The sequence below is a fragment of the Balaenoptera musculus genome, chromosome 11, assembly GCF_009873245.2.
Source record: "Balaenoptera musculus isolate JJ_BM4_2016_0621 chromosome 11, mBalMus1.pri.v3, whole genome shotgun sequence".
Classification (NCBI taxonomy): domain Eukaryota; kingdom Metazoa; phylum Chordata; class Mammalia; order Artiodactyla; family Balaenopteridae; genus Balaenoptera; species Balaenoptera musculus.
Window position 1 is genome coordinate 62,356,368 of NC_045795.1, and position 20,622 is coordinate 62,376,989.

General features: G+C 46.5%; 1 protein-coding gene across 1 annotated transcript; it reads left to right on the forward strand.

The window, feature by feature from the left end:
• The first annotated feature begins 484 nt into the window (after positions 1-484).
• Positions 485-15,358, forward strand: CCR9 (C-C motif chemokine receptor 9). The gene is made up of 3 exons (XM_036868222.1): positions 485-631; positions 6,581-6,625; positions 14,161-15,358. The coding sequence occupies exons 2-3, from the start codon at positions 6,605-6,607 to the stop codon at positions 15,247-15,249; spliced, it is 1,110 nt and encodes a 369-aa protein (XP_036724117.1). The 5' UTR covers positions 485-631; positions 6,581-6,604; the 3' UTR covers positions 15,250-15,358.
• Positions 15,359-20,622: the final 5,264 nt, after the last annotated feature.

Sequence of the window (20,622 nt, forward strand, 5' to 3'; positions counted from 1 at the left end):
AGGAACCAGTCACATTTTAAACAATTTAAATAGGCACATGTGACTAACAGCTACGGCATTAGACAGCACAGCTGTAGGGGTTTAGGTATATCTAAGGCCAAAAGGGTTACATTGGGATGCACGGTGCTGGGGGGTGATGACCCCATACAGGCCTGTTCAGACAACGCCACCCAAAGAGATCCTATAAAGGTACACACTTTAGCCTGCCAGAAAAGGCTGACCTCTCTGGATGGGACTCTCCACTTCCCCATTCCCTGAAAGTAGCCATGCTGTCTAGGAAAAGAAACTGTTCTCAGATGATCAATCTGTATGTGCGTCTTCAGAGAAGACGGTTTTTCCTTAACCCAGCATTTCTCTGCTTTTCATTTCTGGTTGCAGATCACCGACTCTGCTGAGTGCTGGAAACTGCAGCTGGTGACTCCCCTCTCCCCACCCTCCTGGCCACCCCACCAGTGACAGCACAGGCAGGGGTGGCCTGGCTTCCTTTCTGGTGTTTTTGTCGGGTAGCTGCCTGCTCAGAGCTCACAGAAGGCTTGCCCCTCGTCCCAGGCAGACAGCAGGCCAGCCCCTTCCCCAGACCCGGAGCTGGCGGGGCGGTGTCCTCCAGGGGCCTCACACGCTGCCCTCCACCGTGAGTATTGCCCTTCCTCCTCCTCCCCGTCCCATTGTCACCCGTGCCCTCCATTGTGTGCTGCCACGATGGCTTCTAAAACCCACTCGTTTGCTCAGTGGCCTTGAGAACCAGGCACTTGGCTAGAAGCTGCCAGGGAGGCAGAGGTGAATCCGGCGGCGCCCTGGCCAGGCTTCCAGGACAGCCTGCCACCCACATGTGTGAAGCTTAGGTTCAAGGCAGTCTGTTCTGTGATTTGTTCCTTAAAGGAGGGAGAAGCAGGAGGGGGCACAGATGGCAAGAAGGTGGCCAGGGGCTGGGAAAGTGAAGCCCCGATGAGGTCCCTGGGTCTGAGAGACTGTCCCAGGGAAAGCATGCTTTTGGCAGCATTCTCTGTAGCAGTGAAAAACTGGAAACAAGTGAACTTTGCACCGAGAGGCGACTGGTTAAATGAATTGTAGAGAATCCGGAGAGTGGAACACTTGGCAGCCACCCAATCTGGTGATACGGCCTCAAACTGAATTGGCATATAAAGTGGTCCATGAAAGACTGTTCCCTAGAGAGCAAGACAGAAAATGGTTTGTGCAGTCTGATTTCCTTTCAGAGCGTGTGTGTGCGTTCGTGTGTGTGAGACTGTGTTACAGAGAAAATGTCTAAAAGGCTGCATCTCAGAAAATGAACAGTGGCTATTCTAGGAGAGAGGTGTTTGAGGGGTTTTTTTTTTCTTCATTATATATGTTTGCTTTGGGGGGTTTTTTTTTTTTTTTTTGGTTGTTGTTCACTGTGAATATACTCCTTTATAATCAGAAAAAAGCAAAGCCACTCTATTTTAAATGACTCATCAGTGACTACTGTTTTGTCCTGTCAACACACTCTCTTTAGCTCTCAGTTGGCTGTTACTGCTTGGATGCGCTGCGGGGGAGCTGCTGCTGAGTGCGGGGCTGGGATGTGGGGCAGCCACCAGCGGGTGAGGCCCGCTCCTCCCTCCCCTCGCCCAACAAACCAGAGTTCATCTGCCATTTCAGCACCTGGAGTTTGACAGCCTCTTTTTTTCCAGTATCTGTCCGTCTGTTCGGAAGCCCCCTCACATGCAACCCACTCACAGCCCCGGGCCCAGCACAGTGCCTGAGGGGTGGGCACCTGGCCCAGGCCGGGGCAGTAGATAGCCTGATAGACAGCTCAGAGTCCCTGCTTTCGTGCAGGGTGAAAAAGGCAGAGCTTCCAAACAAAAACAAAAAAGCGAGAGGTGATTCAACCTCCGTGCACAAAGTCAGACAAAGATCAAAGTCAGGACCTGACTTCCTGACTCACTTTAGTATCAGTATCCAATTCACTGGGGCTACTACCAGCAACTCCATGCTGATTTTCACGTTGGTTACTTTTAAGGACAGCAGAGAATAGAAAAATAATGGTTAGATATTAATGGATTCCAGGCAAACTTTTTAATAGGCACTTTCCACTCTCGGAGACTTAACAACTCCCTACCTCTAAGGACCCTGCACATACCTTCTGCTTTCTGGCGTTCATGCCTTTGTGGATATGTTTTGTGTTTCCCTGCCCTGGAGTCATGTTCTCTCCCCTTGCTCTCCAGCCTGCAAGGGTCAGCAAAAATGTCACCTCCTCAATGAAGCCCTCCTGGATTTTCCCCAGCGCTGGAGACCCAGCTTCCTTCTCCCAATTCCCAAATCGTCTCATAGCATTTCCCATTATTGGTATTTGCAGCCACGATGTATTCCCTGTACTTGAATGTGAGCTTCTTGAGGACATGGATCATGTCTTGTACAGTGTTTAAGCCAATCAGGTGTATCTGGTGTCAAGTAAGCTGTGGGATGAAGACTGCTCCCTCACTGTTGCAGAGTTCTCTGCATTCCGCTAAGAGCCTTAATGCACAGCATTGCACTTGACCCTCGAAACAAGCCCTTGGAGTAGGCTGGGCTATCACGTGCATTTTACAGAGGAGGAAACCAAGGCTAGGGGAGGGCAGGTCGCTCCTTGCTGAGGTCCCACAGGCAGCAAAGGATGGACCAAGGAGCAGATGGGGGCCAGTGTGCTACCCCCACCTCACTCCACTGGGCTTCGAAACACAAGCAGGCTTTTCAGATTGGGCAGCTGCACTGCCCCGGATGAGGCCACACCGAGCAGCAAGGGGAGAGATTTGGGGCGGCACTGAGTCCAACGCTCGTGTTCTCCCAACAGACGGTTGAGAGGTTCCTTGCTTTCAGTGTGTTTTGTCACATGTGGGGTTTTTCCCCTCTGTTTTTCTCTCCTTCTCAGGGGCGAGAAGAAAATGAAAGCAAGCTCTGAGACTTTGTGGTTTGTGGAATAAAATAGACAAAAAGTATTCTGACAAAGAGAAGAGAGGAATAGATGAAAAGGCTCTCAGCGGTGTCTTTAGGTGGTGGGTCCATGTAGGAATATATTTCGTTTTTATTTTTATTCTTGGGCTCTCTCCAAATCTTCTATGAGCCAGAAACACATTTATAATGGAAGGAAGAAAAACCTTTATAAAAAGCTAGTGGAGGATTCCAAAGTTGCAAAAAGTAGCCTGAGCAAGTTACTTGCTAGATTTGCTCTTCCAGTGCTGCTTTCCAGGCCAGCTGGAGGAGGCTACGAGTTCCTCCTTTGGACGAGTTTTGCAAACAGGTGTACAGAATGGAATAGCACTAGGGCTGCTTTTTTTTTTTTTTAAGCTGACGAGTTATTTTTATGATAGCCCTTAAAATAGAATGTCACACACAAAGTAAAATATTTAAATAGTTTACAAAACCTAAAGGAAAAAATGAAAGTCTCACTTTCCACTGGTCATCCTTGTTCAAGCTCCTTCCAGAAAACGTTTCAGTACTGATCAGCTGTGAAGTGTATAACCTTTTATATATTTCTAAAAAGATCATGCATCATAATCTTCTACACCTTGCATTTTTACCTATAATAATCTTCGTGACCTCTTTGTATCAGCGTGGGGTCTATTTTATTCTATGTATTGACTACATGTGGTTTACTGAATGGATGTATCAGAATATTAACTATTGCTAGATACGTAGGTTGTTACTAGTTTTTTGGTTCTACAAAAAAAAAAAAAATGCTGCAACATATATGCCTGTACATGCATCTTTTTTTTTTTTTTTTTTTTTAGTGTACATGCATCTTTATGTTCTTTGTGTGACTACTAAGAGGGCATGTTTTCAGCAGATGAACTGCTGAGTCAGCGCTGTTGTGCTTTGTATGTTTTGAAAGATTTTTAACCCTCCAAAAAGGTCACAAAGATTTACACTCCCCACTGCCGAGTGGAGACTTTTCCCCCAAACTCTTACCAACATCACTACCATCAATCCTTATTTTCAACCTATAACTATAACCATAGCCATTCTTTCATGTGGCTTCCTTCTTTGGGCATTTGTTTTCTCAGATATTATCTGGTTAATATTCAGTCTCTTCATGCAAGTTAAAAGGAAATGACATAAGCCACAGGTACTAGAAATACATGAAATGTTTTCTAACGAATGTCTCAAAAACCATCTCCCTATTACCCAAGCTGTATTAAAATTAAATTAGCTGAGTTGAGATCTTTCAAACTTAACTGGGCAATTTTTTACAAAGATTTTATTTTTTTAGAGCATGATTCAGAAAAAAAAACCAGAGAGAACAATAAAGTCAATGGGGCAATACGTAATTTGGGGGGAGATCCTTTGAGATGAAGTAAATTCCTCATCAAACATTCACCCACTAATTTCATCATCCATTGGTGATTTTCCAATTACGTTATTCATTCTGTACTTATTAGTTGGCACCATAAGAGGATATTACTTTTCTCATGTATTTACTCATTTATTTTCATTAGTATGGATTCATGGATCCTCATTTAATTGAATGTGCTATAAAGACTGCTATCATTATTTAATTTGATGCTTAAATTGCCTCAGATTTGGCTAGTGGAACCCCATCAAGTTGGCGCCTATGTCCTTTGACAAATCCTCACCGTCTTTGAACACTTGCATTCTGTGGCAAAAATCAGTCCCAGGTTCGTCTTATAGTTTCCCTGCCCTAACTCTGGAATCAGACATTTCTCCTAGGAATCCTGGTTTCTTGGCAGGAAGAAAGATATTTAGAAACCAAGATCTGGGCACTAGAAGGTCATTCTACCGTGTGTCATGGCTTTTAGGTCCTCTCAGCAGACAGAGCCAGGAAATATGCTCAAATACATAGCACCTGTCCATACAAATTTATCTATCTATCTATCTATCATCTACCTCTCCATCATCATCATCATCTGTCTAATCTCATCTAACCCTAAAACGCATGAGTTCATACTGAGCCCTCAATTCCCACAGAACAGCACAAGGCACTCACTCCAAGGCACTGTGGAGAAGCTACTGGCAGGAAGGGTGCAAGGAGGAAGTTCTGGCCGCCTCTCTCCTTGCCTGCTAATGGCCAGATATGACTCTGAGGAGGGACGAAAACAAAGTTTTCATCAGATCTTGCTGTTCTTCCTTTCTCTACTTTAACCACTTCATTGAGGTCCAGCTACAAACACTGCAAATATATGAAGTGCAGAACCTAAGTTCTGACATACGTATATAACTGTGAAACCATCACACAATCAATACAGTGAACATACTTATCACCCCAAAGGCTTCCTGGCGTGCTCTTATCCCCCTCCTGCCTTGCCCCGTCCTCCCCTTCCCTCTCTCACCATGAAATTACTGATCTACTTTCTGTCATTACTGATTAGTTCACATTTTCTAGAATTTTTTGTAAGTAGAATCACACAGTATGTACTTTTTTGGGGTCTGGCTTCTTTACTTAGCATAATTATTTACCCACGTTGCTGTGTGTATCAGTAGCTGTTCCAATTCCATTGTATGGCTATTCCACAGTGACTTATCCATTAGCTATACTTGAAGGACATTTGAGCTATTTCCAGTAGTTGGCTATTACAAATCAAGCTGCCATGAACATTCATATATCGGTCTTTGTGTGGATATAAGCTTGCATTTTTTTTTAGGTAAATACTTAGGAGTGGGATGGTTAGATCACAGGGTGTGTGTTTAACGGGTTTCCAGAGTGGTTGTCCCACATGTTATGTTTTTTAAACGACTGCACTTTTAGAAAAGCAGGGACAGTTACAACGTTGTGTTATGAAAAAAAAGCCCAACAGGTTAGGGCTGGATTTATGAAGGACAATGTTTCCTTCCAGAAGCTTGGGGTGGGCTGAACATGTTTCTTGGAAATACGGGCACAGACCCCTTCCTTGAAGGGAGCCAAGCTGTTGTTCCTTTGGTCACAGAGGGGGGAGTTTTGCAGAGATTCAAAACACAGGAAAACAATAGCTGAGATTTATCTCAGCTCGGAGGCCCTCTGCGTTAGACAAATACCTTTTCTTTGGTAAACAAACCTAGGACTTCCTTTTCCTGCTGGAGCTGGGGTACAGAGTAAATAGGCCCTGAATTTGTAAACAGAGCACACAGGTAGGTGCTGGGGCACGGGGCCCCTCCTGGAGAGGGACTGATACTGACAGACGCCACCGCACTCCTGTGTTCTTGCCACCCGGTTACCCAGAGGCCCCTCCCCTGCAGAGTCAGCCCAGCGCATTTTTAAGTCACTGTTGTCCTGCCATCTTCTGGAGTCCTTTGGTGGATAAAATGGGGGTAGGTGGCACCTGATAGAGAAGTTGAGTCAAGAGAAAAAGGGCTAAGATTAAAAGGACGTGCTGGGAAGATGTCAAAGCCACAAAGGGCTCTCAAAGGAGAGGTTTCTTTCATTTCTAGGTTAACAACCAAGATGATACTGAAATCTAGACTTGACTTGAAATCTATCTGACTTGACATCAGTATAACACGGACTCTAGCTCTTGCTTGGGATTTTTTTTTCCATGAGAACAAACAGATTTAATGCTTAATCTCCATCTTTAGGTACTAGTTACTGTTCAGTTAAGAGCCAGTCCTCTTTTTGATTTTTGCCCTCTCTTTCTAGAAGCAAGCTTGCACCTGACCCACCATGGTCCCCACAGAAGTCACAGTGAGTACAGCCACGCCCCTCGGGTTCCTCAAAATGCACTCTATTTTGGGGCCTCTTTTCAGGGAGTGGGAAGGAATCCATTGTGGCGGAAGGATTTCTCTGTGGTTTCCCAGGGTAAGAGCTCTGCTGAGCAGTGCCCAGGACAGGGGGTTGATGCCCAGCACAGGGGGCTCTGCAAACGTGAAGCGCTAGAAGAGCTTTGGGGTATGCGGGAGCACAGAGGAAAATGCTACTTTAGATTTTACTAATAGGTGAGGGTTGTATGATCTTTAGGATGTCTTTGTCCCATGTGTCTGTTCTGAAACTCAGACAAAAGAGGGCAAGAGAGAATCCATTTAGTTTGTTTTTAAAAGACCCACGGTGGGCATGTTAGTTTTGTTTCTTACATAACATTATGTAGCCTTTACAAAAAACACATAATGATATATTATTTCTCTGAAAGAGGAAAAGAGGCCAACAAAAATGAGTGAGTAAAGTCATTATCCAGAGAATTGTTTGTGATTTTATAGTCAAATGTAATTAATTATAGAATCAAATCAAATTCCTATGCTTTTGTTATATTCATAAATGCTCACAAAAATATCTAAAGGTTTTAATTTTGCTTTTCTCAAAGTAAGAATCTGGGTTTTACATGTAGGTATTGAAATCAAACCTTCTTAGTGGAGCTGACAAACTGTCCCTCACAGTACACTGTAGGTTCCCACCATCTGTGGAGATTGGTGGTTGCCACCCCTGATGTCAAATAAGTTATTTATCATATGCTAATGATATTTAGTATTGCATATGTCACTGCATATCCCGTAACAACAACAACAACAAGGCAATTATTTTGGACCTGGTGAAGTAACGAGGTAAGTCTCTATTTTTCTAACCAGAATTAGACCCTTAGTTTCTCCTGAGTTAGAATTTGCTCTTCATCCCTGATGCTAGAAACGGGGCTGACACTCTCAGTCATTCGGTTTTACCCTCTGGAATCTTGGAAGATATCCAGACTCTGCAAGGCAGCTCCAGAGAGGAAGAAAAATGCACCCCAGTAATGACCTTTTGTGGTCAAGAGGTGTCCAGCACCACCTACATGGGGACAAGATGGGGTCTCTGTGGCTATGACCCTGGGAAACAGCCATGACGTCCCTGTGGCCACCTTTCTGAGCACTGGCCATGTGCCAGTAACCAGCCAGGGTGCCACTTTCCTGCAGCCTCACGGTAAAGGCAGAGCCATGCTTACAGATGAGGAAACGAGGCTGGGAGAAAGAACGGAAGGTTCCAGGTCTCGTGGCTACAAGGAGGAGGAGCCCTAGAGGGTGCTCTCAGAGTCACGGCTTCACCGGGTTCCCCCCTGTGGGCAAATGTCAACACGCCGAGGTCCAAGCCTCGCTGTGTGGAAGTCTCACTTCCTCGGGGGTGGGGACAGAGCACCTTGGGGGCGGTGCCTGCCACCTCCCACCGCTCCTAACGACTCCGCATCCCTCCCTGCCTGTCTCCCTCCCCTCCCATTTCCCGTCTCCTGTCCCCAGACGCCCATCTCGGTACTAAGGAGCAATGAGGGACACAGTTTTTGCCCTCTACCCTGGCCTCTCCCCAGAGGTGGGAATGAGGGGCCTGGAGCTGGGGGAAGGTTTCCAGAGACAACGTGAATCGGTGAGGGAGGCCTCGGAAAGCTCTGGAGACCTTCTTCCTGCTCCAGGAGCTGCACGACGTTCACCGCCTGGGCTGCTGCTTCGGGGCCAACGTTCTCCTGAGGGGAGGAGGACACACCTGCCCGGGCTCGGGGGCCGAGGCCTGTGGGGCGGAGCCTCGCCGGGGGCACCAGCAGGCAGCGCAGGCCCCTTGCCCGGCCGTGCCCTGAGGTTTGCCCCCAGCATCAGGCAGCTCCCGGCTGCTCCGGGCAGAGGAAGCCACAGGGCATCCTCTGGTGCCCAGAAGCTTTCCGGGGTTGGGAGTGGGGAGGTAGGGCACCTGACGGCCACTCTGCTTGGGCTCCGTGAGGCCCAGCTCAGGTGCTGGGACCCAGATGCCGTGGCTCACGTTTGGTGTGGCCACTTTGACAACATCAGCACGTGGAGAGCTGGGCTTTGGGTCAGCAGGGATTAAAAGTGCCCCAGCTTGGGACTGAGGGGCTGGGGGGATGGCTCTGGCCTTGACCTTCCCCGAGTGGCTGAGGGTTTGGGGCAGAACCTTCCGTTCCTTGGGTCTGTCTCCTCCTCTCTAAGATGGTCTCTAACATCTGAACATCATTCTAAAACCTGTTGAGCTTCCAAAAAAATTTTCCAGAGCAGAAACAAAAGCTTACGTGAGGAGAAGGCACCCCATTGCTGAGTTCCAGGCCGGCCACGGGTCACGCTGTGACACATTCTCTCGTCTACTTAGATCTATGACTATAATGCGCTTCTTTTCTTGATCAAAATGCTAAAAATCATCCAAAATAAATGATATAAATCCCCCAATTAAGCAGCCCCCTGGGAGTAACAGAGCCATCCCACGATGCCGCCCTGTCTAGGGCACCTCTGAGCTGTGGAGCTGCCGTCAGGGCCCTGCACACAGAGGGACCTCCCCTCCCCCCACCCCACCCCCATCCCAGCCTCGAGCTCGACAGGCGAGGCCTGGCGCAGGAGCCATCGGCCTCTCTAACATTTTGCTCCAATTCTATTTCCATCACCGAGGCGAATGGTGTCCTTTGGAAGTGGTTTCCTTGCCCGGCATGTACTCTGTGCTCAGTAAATATCGGTCGAATGAGTGAACAAATCACGTTATTTATCGGCAAGGAACTAGAAATAAAGAGCTGTTTCTCAAGCCTAGGACGAGCATGCCGTTTTCTTAGGCAGGCAGGGAATGAGATGGCGGCATTTTCACACAAACACCATCCCGGCCAGGTCTGGGCCCTGTCCGCCCCAGCGAATCACCACTTCTCCCACTGGAAGAAGATTCTAGATCTGGCTCAGACCTCTGCTCATGGGGGTCCACAGGCTCCGAATAGTGGTCTAGTTGGTAAAGACGTCATGTTTTTAAGAGTGTCTGAGAACAACACAGTTTGCTAAGAAATGCAAGAGAAACCTTAGGTAAGAAGATTTCTAGACATTCTAATATGATGTGGAAGAGAATGGTCAGCCCCTTCAGAGAGCAGGGCCTGGACACTTCCCAGCAATAACAACACCCTGTCTCACTCCGTCTCCACTGCCTGCCTCGTGTTCCGTAACAGGCTTGAGGCACCGTACTGGGTGCGTACAACAGAATAGAAGAGAAAGGACATACATTAAAACAGGGTCAGAGGAAATTGACAGAATAGGGAGAAAAGACCAAGAGAAGGAGTTAGAACTTGGGTTTTCAGCCTAAAGCTGTGCTGTCTGGTGAGGTAGCCACGAGCCACGTGGGGCCCGTGAGCACATGAAACGGGGCCACTCCAACTAAGATGCCCCGTGAGTGTAAAATGCACTCCATTCAAATATAGTCTCCGCAACAAAAGGATGTAAAATATTTTGGTAACTTTTACATTGCTTATGTAACGAAAAAATATTTTAGACATACTAGGTTCCAATAAAATACATTATTAAGGTGAATTCCACCTGTCTCTTTTTCACTTCTTTCACTTGGCTACTAGAAAATGCAAAATTAACCCAGAGTTGCCTTATACTCCTATTGGACAGCGTTGGTCGAAGGATCTTATTTGGTTACTATAATTGGGCTACCAGTTTGACTGAGTTTCCCAATTAAAAAGGGAATCCTGATTAAGTCACAAAATTTATATGGTGCATGAGCGAAAAAAAAACACCTCACCTGTTCTTCAGGAGATACGAAAGCCTTTCTTCACTTCTCTTTTATATTTAAATGCCAAATAAATATCTAGGCTAGGTCTTGGTGAGTAGGACACAGAGCTATACGGACAGGCCCTTCGAGGTCCCCTCTCGGTGGAGAGGGTGGGCTCCACGGGGAGCCCCTTAGATGCCACCTCGATGCAGACCCCGGGATAAACCCATGGCAGCTTGTGGGAAGTCGTTCTATGCAGTGCTCAGGCCAGGAGGCTCCAGCAGGTGCTCTTGGATGCACGCGAAACCGTGTGGATTTCAGATGCTTACACTGATCTTCTCTCAAGATGTTCTGACCCAGACTTTGAAAACAGCCTTTGTGGGTAGCTTCTCCAGCAAGAGCAGTGTCTCTAGGACTCAGAGAGCAGGGAGGGAGGGAGGAAGGAATGGCTTGGCAACCTCAGAATTCCTCCCGGAAGCCAGGTGCCCCTCATCTGGAAGAGGGGCCCGTCCCTACCTGGAAGGTCAAGGATTAAATGCATGCATGTCCTGTACTCCGCACTGGGTCTGATGTGCACTAGGTGCTCTGACAGTAGGGAATCAAATAAATTGGTAAATAATTGACGTTTACATTTGCTGGAAGATTTTCAAAGGATCCTTGGGTATTTACCTATCAGGCATGGACAAAGCTATGAGCACAAGTCTCGATGCAGGTGGACAGTTTGTCCAGGCTCCCCGTAGCCTGGGACGTGAATTCTTCCTTTGTCATCCTCAAAAAGATGGCCAACGCTTTGAACTTGTAAGGATGATATAGGCTTACCTTGTAGTCTTGATAAAATTCACACAAACCCAGGTTTTTTGTGTGTGAATTCAGTCACTCTTAAAATATGTCTGGGGAGTCCCTAACTAAATATAATTCTATGCTGAAGCACTGGTCCTCCAACCCTCACCCAACAAGAAAACGTGCTCCTTGTGCTTCAAGCAGGACACAGTGTCCCCACTCTGGGACACAGTCTTGGGGAGCGGTGGTCACGGGCTCGTTTACCAGGCCATGGAGAAGGCTGGGTCTCCCGGGACACTGGGACTGCTAGGGGTCCCCTCTGTGAGACCCTCTGTGCCACATCTGTGAATGGGGATGCTGTCTGCCTCCCTAACTCACAGCCTTGGGTGCAGGCTCATGTGAGAGTCTATTAAAGCTATTTAACCCCTGCAAAATGTAAAAAACCCACCCTCTACAGAGCAGTTTGACGCTTACTCACTGTGGATTCACAGTTGACACCTGCTCATCTGCTTGGCTTTACTGACTTTCCTCCAAAATGTCACCCTCCCAACTTCTTAAATCTCCAGTGATACTTCTGTGGGTCTCTGTGCTCTACATGTTCTTCCTTCCACCTGAAAGTTCTTTCTTTCTTCTCAAAGTCTACTCAAACCCCACCTCTTAGGGGATGCCCTTCCCAGTGGGGCCATTGACGGTGCCTGGCTCCCATGTCCCGCTTTGGCAGAAGTCTCCTGGCATCTTCACTGAAATACGAGTCATCTGTAAGATCTGTCCTCCCAATGATCTGGGCCTGTAGACAACGGCCAAAGCTGGGAGGGAAGTCTTTAAATGTACGCTGAGAATGGGTGAACCAGGCCTGGGGACGAAGCACATTCAAAATGGAGAGCTTTCCTCAGCTATTCCCAGAAGCGGGCCGTTCCCGGCTGCTGGCTCCTGGATCTGGCCCCCGGGGGTCTCTCTGCAGTAGGACTTTCTCTTGGTCGCACACTAGAGGTGGATCAGGACCAGATTCCAGATTTTCCTAATTGTAGTCCAGGTTACCCTGGGTATCCCCCTGGCACTTCCTGCCGGTCGGGGCCCAAACGGAATGGACCCATCACCTCAGCTCTCGGCACGAGCTTCAGAATTCAGGAGACCACAGCCTCCTGGCGTCTACTGCACCTTATCAGTCCACTCAGTGTGTCCTGATATCTTAATAAGCACTCAGTAAACACACACACACACACACACACACACACACACACACACACACACGACAGGTTCCATGCTCATGTAAGATTAGGAAACATTATTAAACAAAATTCAACAGATTCTGAAGGACTTCTCAGAGCCTTTACTATGCTATCATGCCGTTAAAATAAAACAAGCTCTGCAGGACTTCTCAGAGCCTTTAATATGCTCATGATTATTGTGAATTTCACAGAAGGTGATATAGTGAGCAGAGATTCTCAACTATTTAACTACTGGTGTTCCACCCAAAACATGGTTTGGGAAATGCTGGTTGAAACTATTAGAAATAGATGGAGATTATAATGTGTGTAGAAGGGGAGCTCCCAGCTAAAAGAAGACTGGTAGAAGATGTTTTATTATTTCGATATGAATAGTTTAATACATAAACTAAATATTTTTACTTAAATATTTATTGGCATTAAATATTTAATATTTAAAACAAAATGAAAACCTAGTGGGGATCTGAGGTTACTTCTAGTCCAAATGCTTCTAGATGAACTGAACAACTGCTGCACTTCCGGAGCAGAAATGAAGGGAGAGATGAGATTTGGCAAGGCGTGTGCCTTGGGGCAAGGGAACGAGAGCTAGTGGTCCCTGGCAGGATTGGGGGCCCTAATGGGGGCCCTAGGAGTGGGGTGCTGGTGGGAAGTGAGAGCATGTGAGAATTTGTAAGTGGAGGCCTTGGAACATGTCAGATACGGGACCAAGTTTCCCCTCCACCAGGCAACCCTCTCCTCCATTCCCTCCATCCCAGGCTTGACTCAAGGGCTCCATCTCCAGCCTTTATTTCCTCTTCCCCCAGCAGGGGTTCTAGGAAGGCTTCTGAGCCAGGAACCCATTGAAGCTGTAATGAGGGGTGTGTGTGTGCATGCGCATGAGCACACGCGTGTGCACACTGTGAGGGTGTGTGCCCACGTGTCTGAATGTGTGCATGTATGTGTGTCGGTATGTACATGTGAGTATGTATATTAGTGTAGGCATGTTTGTGTGCACGTGTGTTTGTAAATGTGTGTGTGTGTGTGCTTGTGAGGGCTGGTTTCATGGGTGTGTGACCCCTACTGCTGCACACTTCATGCTTAGAAGTGTCACTTGCTTGATTTAATGCTCTGCTATCTTGAAATTCTTAACAAATTTTGAACAAGGGACCCTGAAATCACGTAGTCTGTCCTGGTTCTTATGTATGTGCGTGTATGTGAGAGTGTATGAATATGTGTGTGTGTGTTCATGTGTGTGCACATGTGTAAGTGGGTGCATGTGTGACTCTTTGGTGCTTCTCAAACAGAGGATCCACAGCTTTCAGAAGACTCAGGGGAACCTGGACCCAGAAAAGTTTAAAAGCCTCTGAGGACCTTTTTGGGAGGGTAGAGTAGAGAGAAGGGACAATCAGAACCATTCACTTAGTTTGATAAAGGTCCGCCCAACAGTGGTCCCAGACCCTCTTTCCCACGCCGTCAGAGCATCTGTCATGCAGCCTGTGACTGTTCCTTTGCTTGAGTGTCTCCTCCCAGAGTAGGTAAGTTCCATGAGAGCAGGAACCATGTCTGACTCTTCAGCATGTACCCATTACCTACCATGTCGTAGGTGCTCAATAAACATTTGTTGAATAAATAAATCATTTACAATCCAAGCAGATGCTCTCAGAATTCCTACTTCCTACACATACATTTCTTTTGTCTTATCACAGACTTTGGGAGTGGAAGGTTCAAGGGCTCCATGCCTCTGACGTCATCAGATAGAACCTCCAAAAGCATGCCCTTGACCCAATGCCATCCTGTGTCTCCTTGCAGAGCCTGATCCCTAATATGGCAGATGACTATAGCTATGACACCACGTCTTCCATGGAAGATTACGGGAACTTCAACATCACTGACTTATTCTGTAAGAAAAACCACGTCAGGCAGTTCGCAAGCTACTTCCTTCCACCCTTCTACTGGCTCGTGTTCATCGTGGGGTCCTTGGGCAACAGTCTGGTCATCCTTGTCTACTGGTACTGCACGAGGGTGAAGACCATGACTGACATGTTCCTTTTGAATTTGGCAATCGCTGACCTTCTCTTTCTTGTCACCCTTCCCTTCTGGGCCATTGCCGCCGCTGACCAGTGGAAATTCCAGACCTTCATGTGCAGACTGGTCAACAGCATGTACAAGATGAACTTCTACAGCTGTGTGCTGCTGATCACGTGCATCAGCGTGGACAGGTACATCGCCATTGCTCAGGCCACGAGAGCGCAGATGTGGAGGCAGAAAAGGCTTCTGTACAGCAAAATGGTCTGCTTTACTGTCTGGGTGATGGCAGCCGCACTCTGCATCCCGGAACTCCTGTACAGCCAAGTCAAGAAGGAGTATGGGATTGCTATCTGCACCATGGTTTACCCCAGTGACGAGAGTACCAAACTGAAGTCAGCTGTGTTGACTCTGAAAGTCATCCTGGGGTTCTTCCTCCCTTTTGTGGTCATGGCTTGCTGCTATACCATCATCATTCACACCCTGAAACAAGCCAAGAAGTCATCCAAGCACAAGGCTCTGAAGGTGACCATCACTGTGCTCACTGTCTTCGTCCTATCCCAGTTCCCCCATAACTGCGTTCTGCTGGTGCAGACCATCGATGCCTACAGCACGTTCATCTCCAGCTGTGCTGTCTCCATCAACATTGACATCAGCTTCCAGGTCACTCAAACCATCGCCTTTCTCCACAGTTGCCTGAACCCTGTTCTCTACGTTTTTGTGGGTGAGAGGTTCCGCCGGGATCTTGTGAAGACCCTAAAGAACTTGGGTTGCATCAGCCAGGCTCAGTGGGTTTCATTTACAAGGAGAGAAGGAAGCCTGAAGCTGTCATCTATGTTGCTGGAGACAACCTCGGGAGCCCTTTCCCTCTGAGGGATCTTCTCCTTGAGGTGGATGGTCCTTTTGGAAGTAACAAGAAATACAGCTACGGCTTCCCTTACTGGTAGGGCCAGAGGGAAAGCAGAGAAGGAAAAGGAAGTGAATAAAAGGAAATAAAAAACTCAGAAAGGGATGAATTTGAATAACGTTATACTTTTTGTCAGGATTTGCCAAGCCAGAGTCTTCAAAATTGACTGGCCATCCCAGGGGGCTGCTGATTGGCTCCTGGCTGCAATACCTGCAGTTTTCAAAGGAGGACTAATGAGCAGCATTGCAAGCCTCCCTGGCTTTGCCACTTGCCTGAGCGTTAATGCAGCCGACCTCTGGAGGAGGCTTTGATTTCTCAGTGCACAGTGAATCGCTGTGCCTTCAGTTCTGATGCCACCCCTTCCAAAAGAAGACACAGAAGCACTGGCCACTGCCATAGTCCACAAATGTACAAGGCTTCATGAAAACTCCCATCTTTGGAGAATTTCTACCCTGGTTTTGGGGGCTGATACCATGCCAGGTCTTAGAGATTCCTGCTCTAGAATCTTTCCAAACAACCTCAGATCTAATGCCCTTCTGGTCTCCTTGATCTGTTTTGGGCCAGTGAGGGTCCTTGTTCCTGTTCTGAAGCTATCTGCAGCACTGGTCAGTGAGGCCCTGGGTAACTGACCCTGGGTAACTGACCATACCAGCACGTCATCCGGATTCTGTTGGTTTCCAACCCATTTCTGCCAGAGGTTCTGTGATTTCACACCTGGCTGCCACGCTGATCTGATCAAGGATTCAGCTTGTCCAGTGGTGTCATGGAAGTGGTCCTCTCAGCCCATGGAGGGAGACTAAGAACCTCAGTTGGTGGGAACCTGGCTCCATTATGGGCTCACTGTGTTGAGTGGCTTGTGTGATGGTCCACTCTGTCTGCTCCCTATAAAACGGGCTGGTCCTATTTGCCCTTTTGTTTCTGAGGCCACTGCAAGGATATCTGCTTCCATGCTTCTCTTCTTCATACTGTATAATGCTAACATGTTAAAAAAAAGCTTTCAACTTAGAGATTAGGCTGAAAAAAAGTTAATAGAACTCACCTTTGCTCTGTGTCTTTCTTTTAACTATTTGGCAAATTTATCACATTGAAAATTTTCATTTATTAGAAAAGTGCTTTTTAAATGACTGTTTAAAAACATCCGTTACTTTTCACTTTCTTCACCCTGTCTCTATATTTTAAGTGTGTACAATTAGAGATCAAATAGCCGTATCAGAGTGTGAAGAATAAGAGACTAGGATAGGGAAATAACATTTCCAAAATACCATAAAATCATCTTGGTTGACCAATTTTTAATTTCTCCTCTGTTCAAACTTATCTTCCAAGTTTTTCCAGGTTAGTCCAATGGAATTTCCAAGAAGGACAATTACAGCAGCACCATAAACCATACGAGCTTTGCCACTTGCTCCTGAGGAAGCATCTCATTTTCCCAGCAGGCTGTGAATTGCTGTGGTTTCAGTTCCAAGGCCATCCCTTCCAAAGGGCACACAAAAGCTCTAGACTCTGCCATGGTGTCCATCTTCTCCCCACCCACTTCTAAACTACATGTCAGTGCAAAATAAGGTGAGCAGAAAGTGGGCAGCAACAAGGGGGAGCAAAGGGTAACACAAAGGCTGCGCCAACCCACCCCGAGTGTGGGCAGTTGGTGGCAAATAAGCATTGGCCTGGGACCAGCACAACAACATGGGTCCCGGCACAACAAGAACTGCCTACGGTCAAAGGGAAGGATGACTTCCCCAAGGCAGTCTATGGACGGAGCTGTCTATATGGCCACCTTTTCCAGGAGGAGACCCAGATACCCTTTGAGGAACCTAGAAGAATAAGCAATAGGCATGGGCCAAACCTAAATAACACTGTGCAGTTAAGTGGAAGAACTCAACTGAGTTTGGCTCTTCCATCCCATGCCGTTTTGTTTGTTTGTTTGTTTTTGTTTTTTTTTATACAGCAGGTTCTTATTAGTTATCTATTTTATACATATTAGTGTATACATGTCAATCTTAATCTCCCAATTCATCACACCACCTCCCCCTGTGCTTTCCCCCTTGGTGCCCATACATTTATTCTGTACACCTGTGTCTCTATTTCTGCCTTGCAAACTGGTTCATCCATACCATTTTTCTAGATTCCACATATATGCGTTAATATGTGATATTTGTTTTTCTCTTTCTGACTTACTTCACTCTGTATGACAGTCTCTAGGTCCATCCACGTCTCTACAAATGACCCAATTTTGTTCCTTTTTATGGCTGCGTAATATTCCATTGTATATACGTACCACATCTTCTTTATCCATTCATCTGTTGATGGGCATTTAGGTTGCTTCCATGACCTGGATATTGTAAATAGTGCCGCAATGAACATTGGAGTGCATGTGTCTTTTTGAATTATGGTTTTCTCTGGGTATAAGCCCAGTAGTGGGATTGCTGAGCCATATGGTAGTTCTATTTTTAGTTTTTTAAGGAAGCTCCATACTGTTCTCCATAGCGGCTGTATAAATTTACATCCCCACCAACAGTGCAAGAGGGTTCCCTTTTCTCCACACCCTCTCCAGCACTTATTGTTTGTAGATTTTCTGATGACGCCCCTTCTAACCAGTGTGAGGTGATACCTCATTGTAGTTTTGATTTGCATTTCTCTAATAATTAGTGATGTTGAGCAGTTTTTCATGTGCCTCTTGGCCATCTGTATGTCTTCTTTGGAGAAATGTCTATTTAGGTCTTCTGCCCATTTTTTGATTGGGTTGTTTGTTTTTTTAATATTGAGCTGCATGAGCTGTTTATATATTTTGGATCCCATGCCATTTTGATACTGTGGTTCTGGTACTATATGTCCTAGGGGTCCCAGTGGAGCTGAGGATTGGGGGAGGGATGGAAGGAGGGAGGGGTGAGCCATGATTACACTTGTTCAATCTACTCCAGCCTAGAGTTACTTAAGGGACACCATGATGGAGACTTAGTAGGAGTTCAGAGGTAGATAAGGCTTTGGTCAGTGTACATTAGTTGAGAAAAAAAAAAAAAGCCAGGGACTGTACTTTTTTCCCCTCTGATTTTTAAGAAAGGAGATGTGGGAACACCACAAGAACTACGAACCCTGCATTGCACCCTAACGCACAATGACCACGCCTAGCTCCAAAGACTTCTTTTAGGACCCGACTGTCACTATTGGACTGTCCCAGTCCTAACGCAGCTTCAATGCAGGATTAAAGACATGCTGCAGCTATATTATATTTTAAAGATTTTAAGTATCCTTTGTTGGCAAATTGCCTTAGTTTTTAAATGACTGCATAAGTAGGACCATTTTATATTCAAATTAAACTAGGTTTTAGTAGCAGATTTATCCTAAGATAAAAACGTTGGAAGAATCAACAAGGGGAAACCCACAAGGAAGCTGTGATCCATTCAACATTTCTATAAAATATGCTGTGTGCGTACTCTTCTGAAATAATGATAAAAGAGGATTATAATATAATTACATTTGACTGGAACTCTATAAATCAGAAAAATCAAGAAACTGAATGAAATGTGATGTGTGTTTATTATAAAAAAGAAATTGCCTTTTCTACTGAAAAACAATTTTTAAAAACTAATCTTAAATCAACACATCACAACATGCACACTCAAGTGGGGATTGCCATTCTGAAGTAGTCAGCCTGCATGACTAGAGATTTGGTCTTTGGCCTGTCTTTCAGGCCTACAGAATCCTCATTTGTTCATTCAGCAAACATTTGTGTGCACACCATGAGCCAGTCCCTTTCTATTCACTGAGGTTATAACGGGAATATGATAGTCCTTTCTGTCAAGATGCTTACATTCTAGCAATATGGGAAAGCCAAGTCTCAGGTGAGACCCACCCCCCCCCTCGGCTGAGAACCATGAGGCTGGTGTCACTGCATGGCTTATAAGCTGGTTTGTAGATAGTTTCCAGGACAAGCAGCCTCTTTGGGTGAGTGAGCCCTTGGACAACAACTTCGTGTGTGTGTTCCTCATCTGGTCTATGTGCCAAACATACCCCATACACAGTGCCTTGGATATAGCAGATACCCTATGCTGAATGAATAAATTTGTTAAAATTGGTCATTTCTCAAATTTGTACTTCACATATCAGAAATCAGGTGCCGGAAAACTTCCCCCCCAAAATTAGCAACGTTGAGCAACGGGACATTACGTCTATTGGGCAGTAGTGCTGTCCTGTTACCCGCAGCAGCTTGAGAGGAGTTGGTGGTCAAGGAGGGCTGGCTAGAGTGGTACTGGACACCACTGCCTTCCCACGGTCCACTGAGTGGCTCAGACCACCGCCGCCAACCCCTGGAAGAGGCGTGTGGTTATGATTTCCTCCATCTGTCCATAGCGGCTGCTACAAATAGTGCTGTGCAAGGAAGCAACCAGCTCCAGCGAGCCCCTTCCACTGTGACCTGTCAGCCTCACAGAAGGCCATCACCAGTGTAGTGTGGCGGTTATGCGGAGTGCTTGTGTGATGGGCTTAAACACCCAGCAACACTGCCATGAAGCTTCAACCTCTGGACACCTCCAACTGTCTTTCTGCTTTAATAAATGAAAAGCTGGCACATGTGTTTTGTGGTTGTAATCTTTCAGCAGGTGTGCTTGGTTTTCCAATTCTGAGTTGGCCTCATTGGTTGGAGCTTCCCATGGGTTCCAGGTCAAAGCATCACCCCATGCCACCCCTGGAACTCTGTCCATCAGTGGATTTGACCTCTCTACACTGGAGCTGCTCCTCCTCCTCCTCCACTCTGGTCAGCTTGTCTCAAAGTGAGGTCTGGTCAAGGGGCTCTACGTGACTTTGAGAAAAGGGAAATGACCAGGGCCTCCAGCACCCACACCTCACACATTTTAGGTGCTCCAAACAAATCTCTCTCTTCATTTGACAAATGTTTACTGATTGTTTACTATGTGTGATTAACAAATATTGTGGCTTTAGAATTACCATCACAACCAAGACATGGTGCTTCTGCAACACAGTTTCTTCTGCCCCATTCCATATGGCCCTCCTGTTACAACTGCGGTCTAAGCCCAGCATCCTCTTGGGACATGGAGTGTTTCTCTAGTCAATTCTGTATTATTACTACAGACAACCCAAATAGTTAACATCCCTTTCAATGTTTGTTTTATAAAATCCTATGAAAGACATGCAAATGTGTTTCTCCAAAACGAGACCCTTTATGAGTTCCTCTCCGCTCTTGTACACAGGATAAGTAAAAAATCTCTGTGGTTAATGGAGAGGCACCAACCGGATGTCCTTTCGTGAAATAACTTGTAGGGAACCTGGTCAGCATGTAATCTCCAGCTGCCAGTTCCTTCAGGTCTGCCTCCGCTGCACAGCGCAGC

Coding starts and splice junctions, on each gene's coding strand:
- CCR9 (XM_036868222.1), top strand. CDS start 6,605: ATGGTCCCCACAGAAGTCACA. Junction 6,626..14,160: donor TGGTCCCCACAGAAGTCACA/GTGAGTACAGCC, acceptor GTCTCCTTGCAG/AGCCTGATCCCTAATATGGC.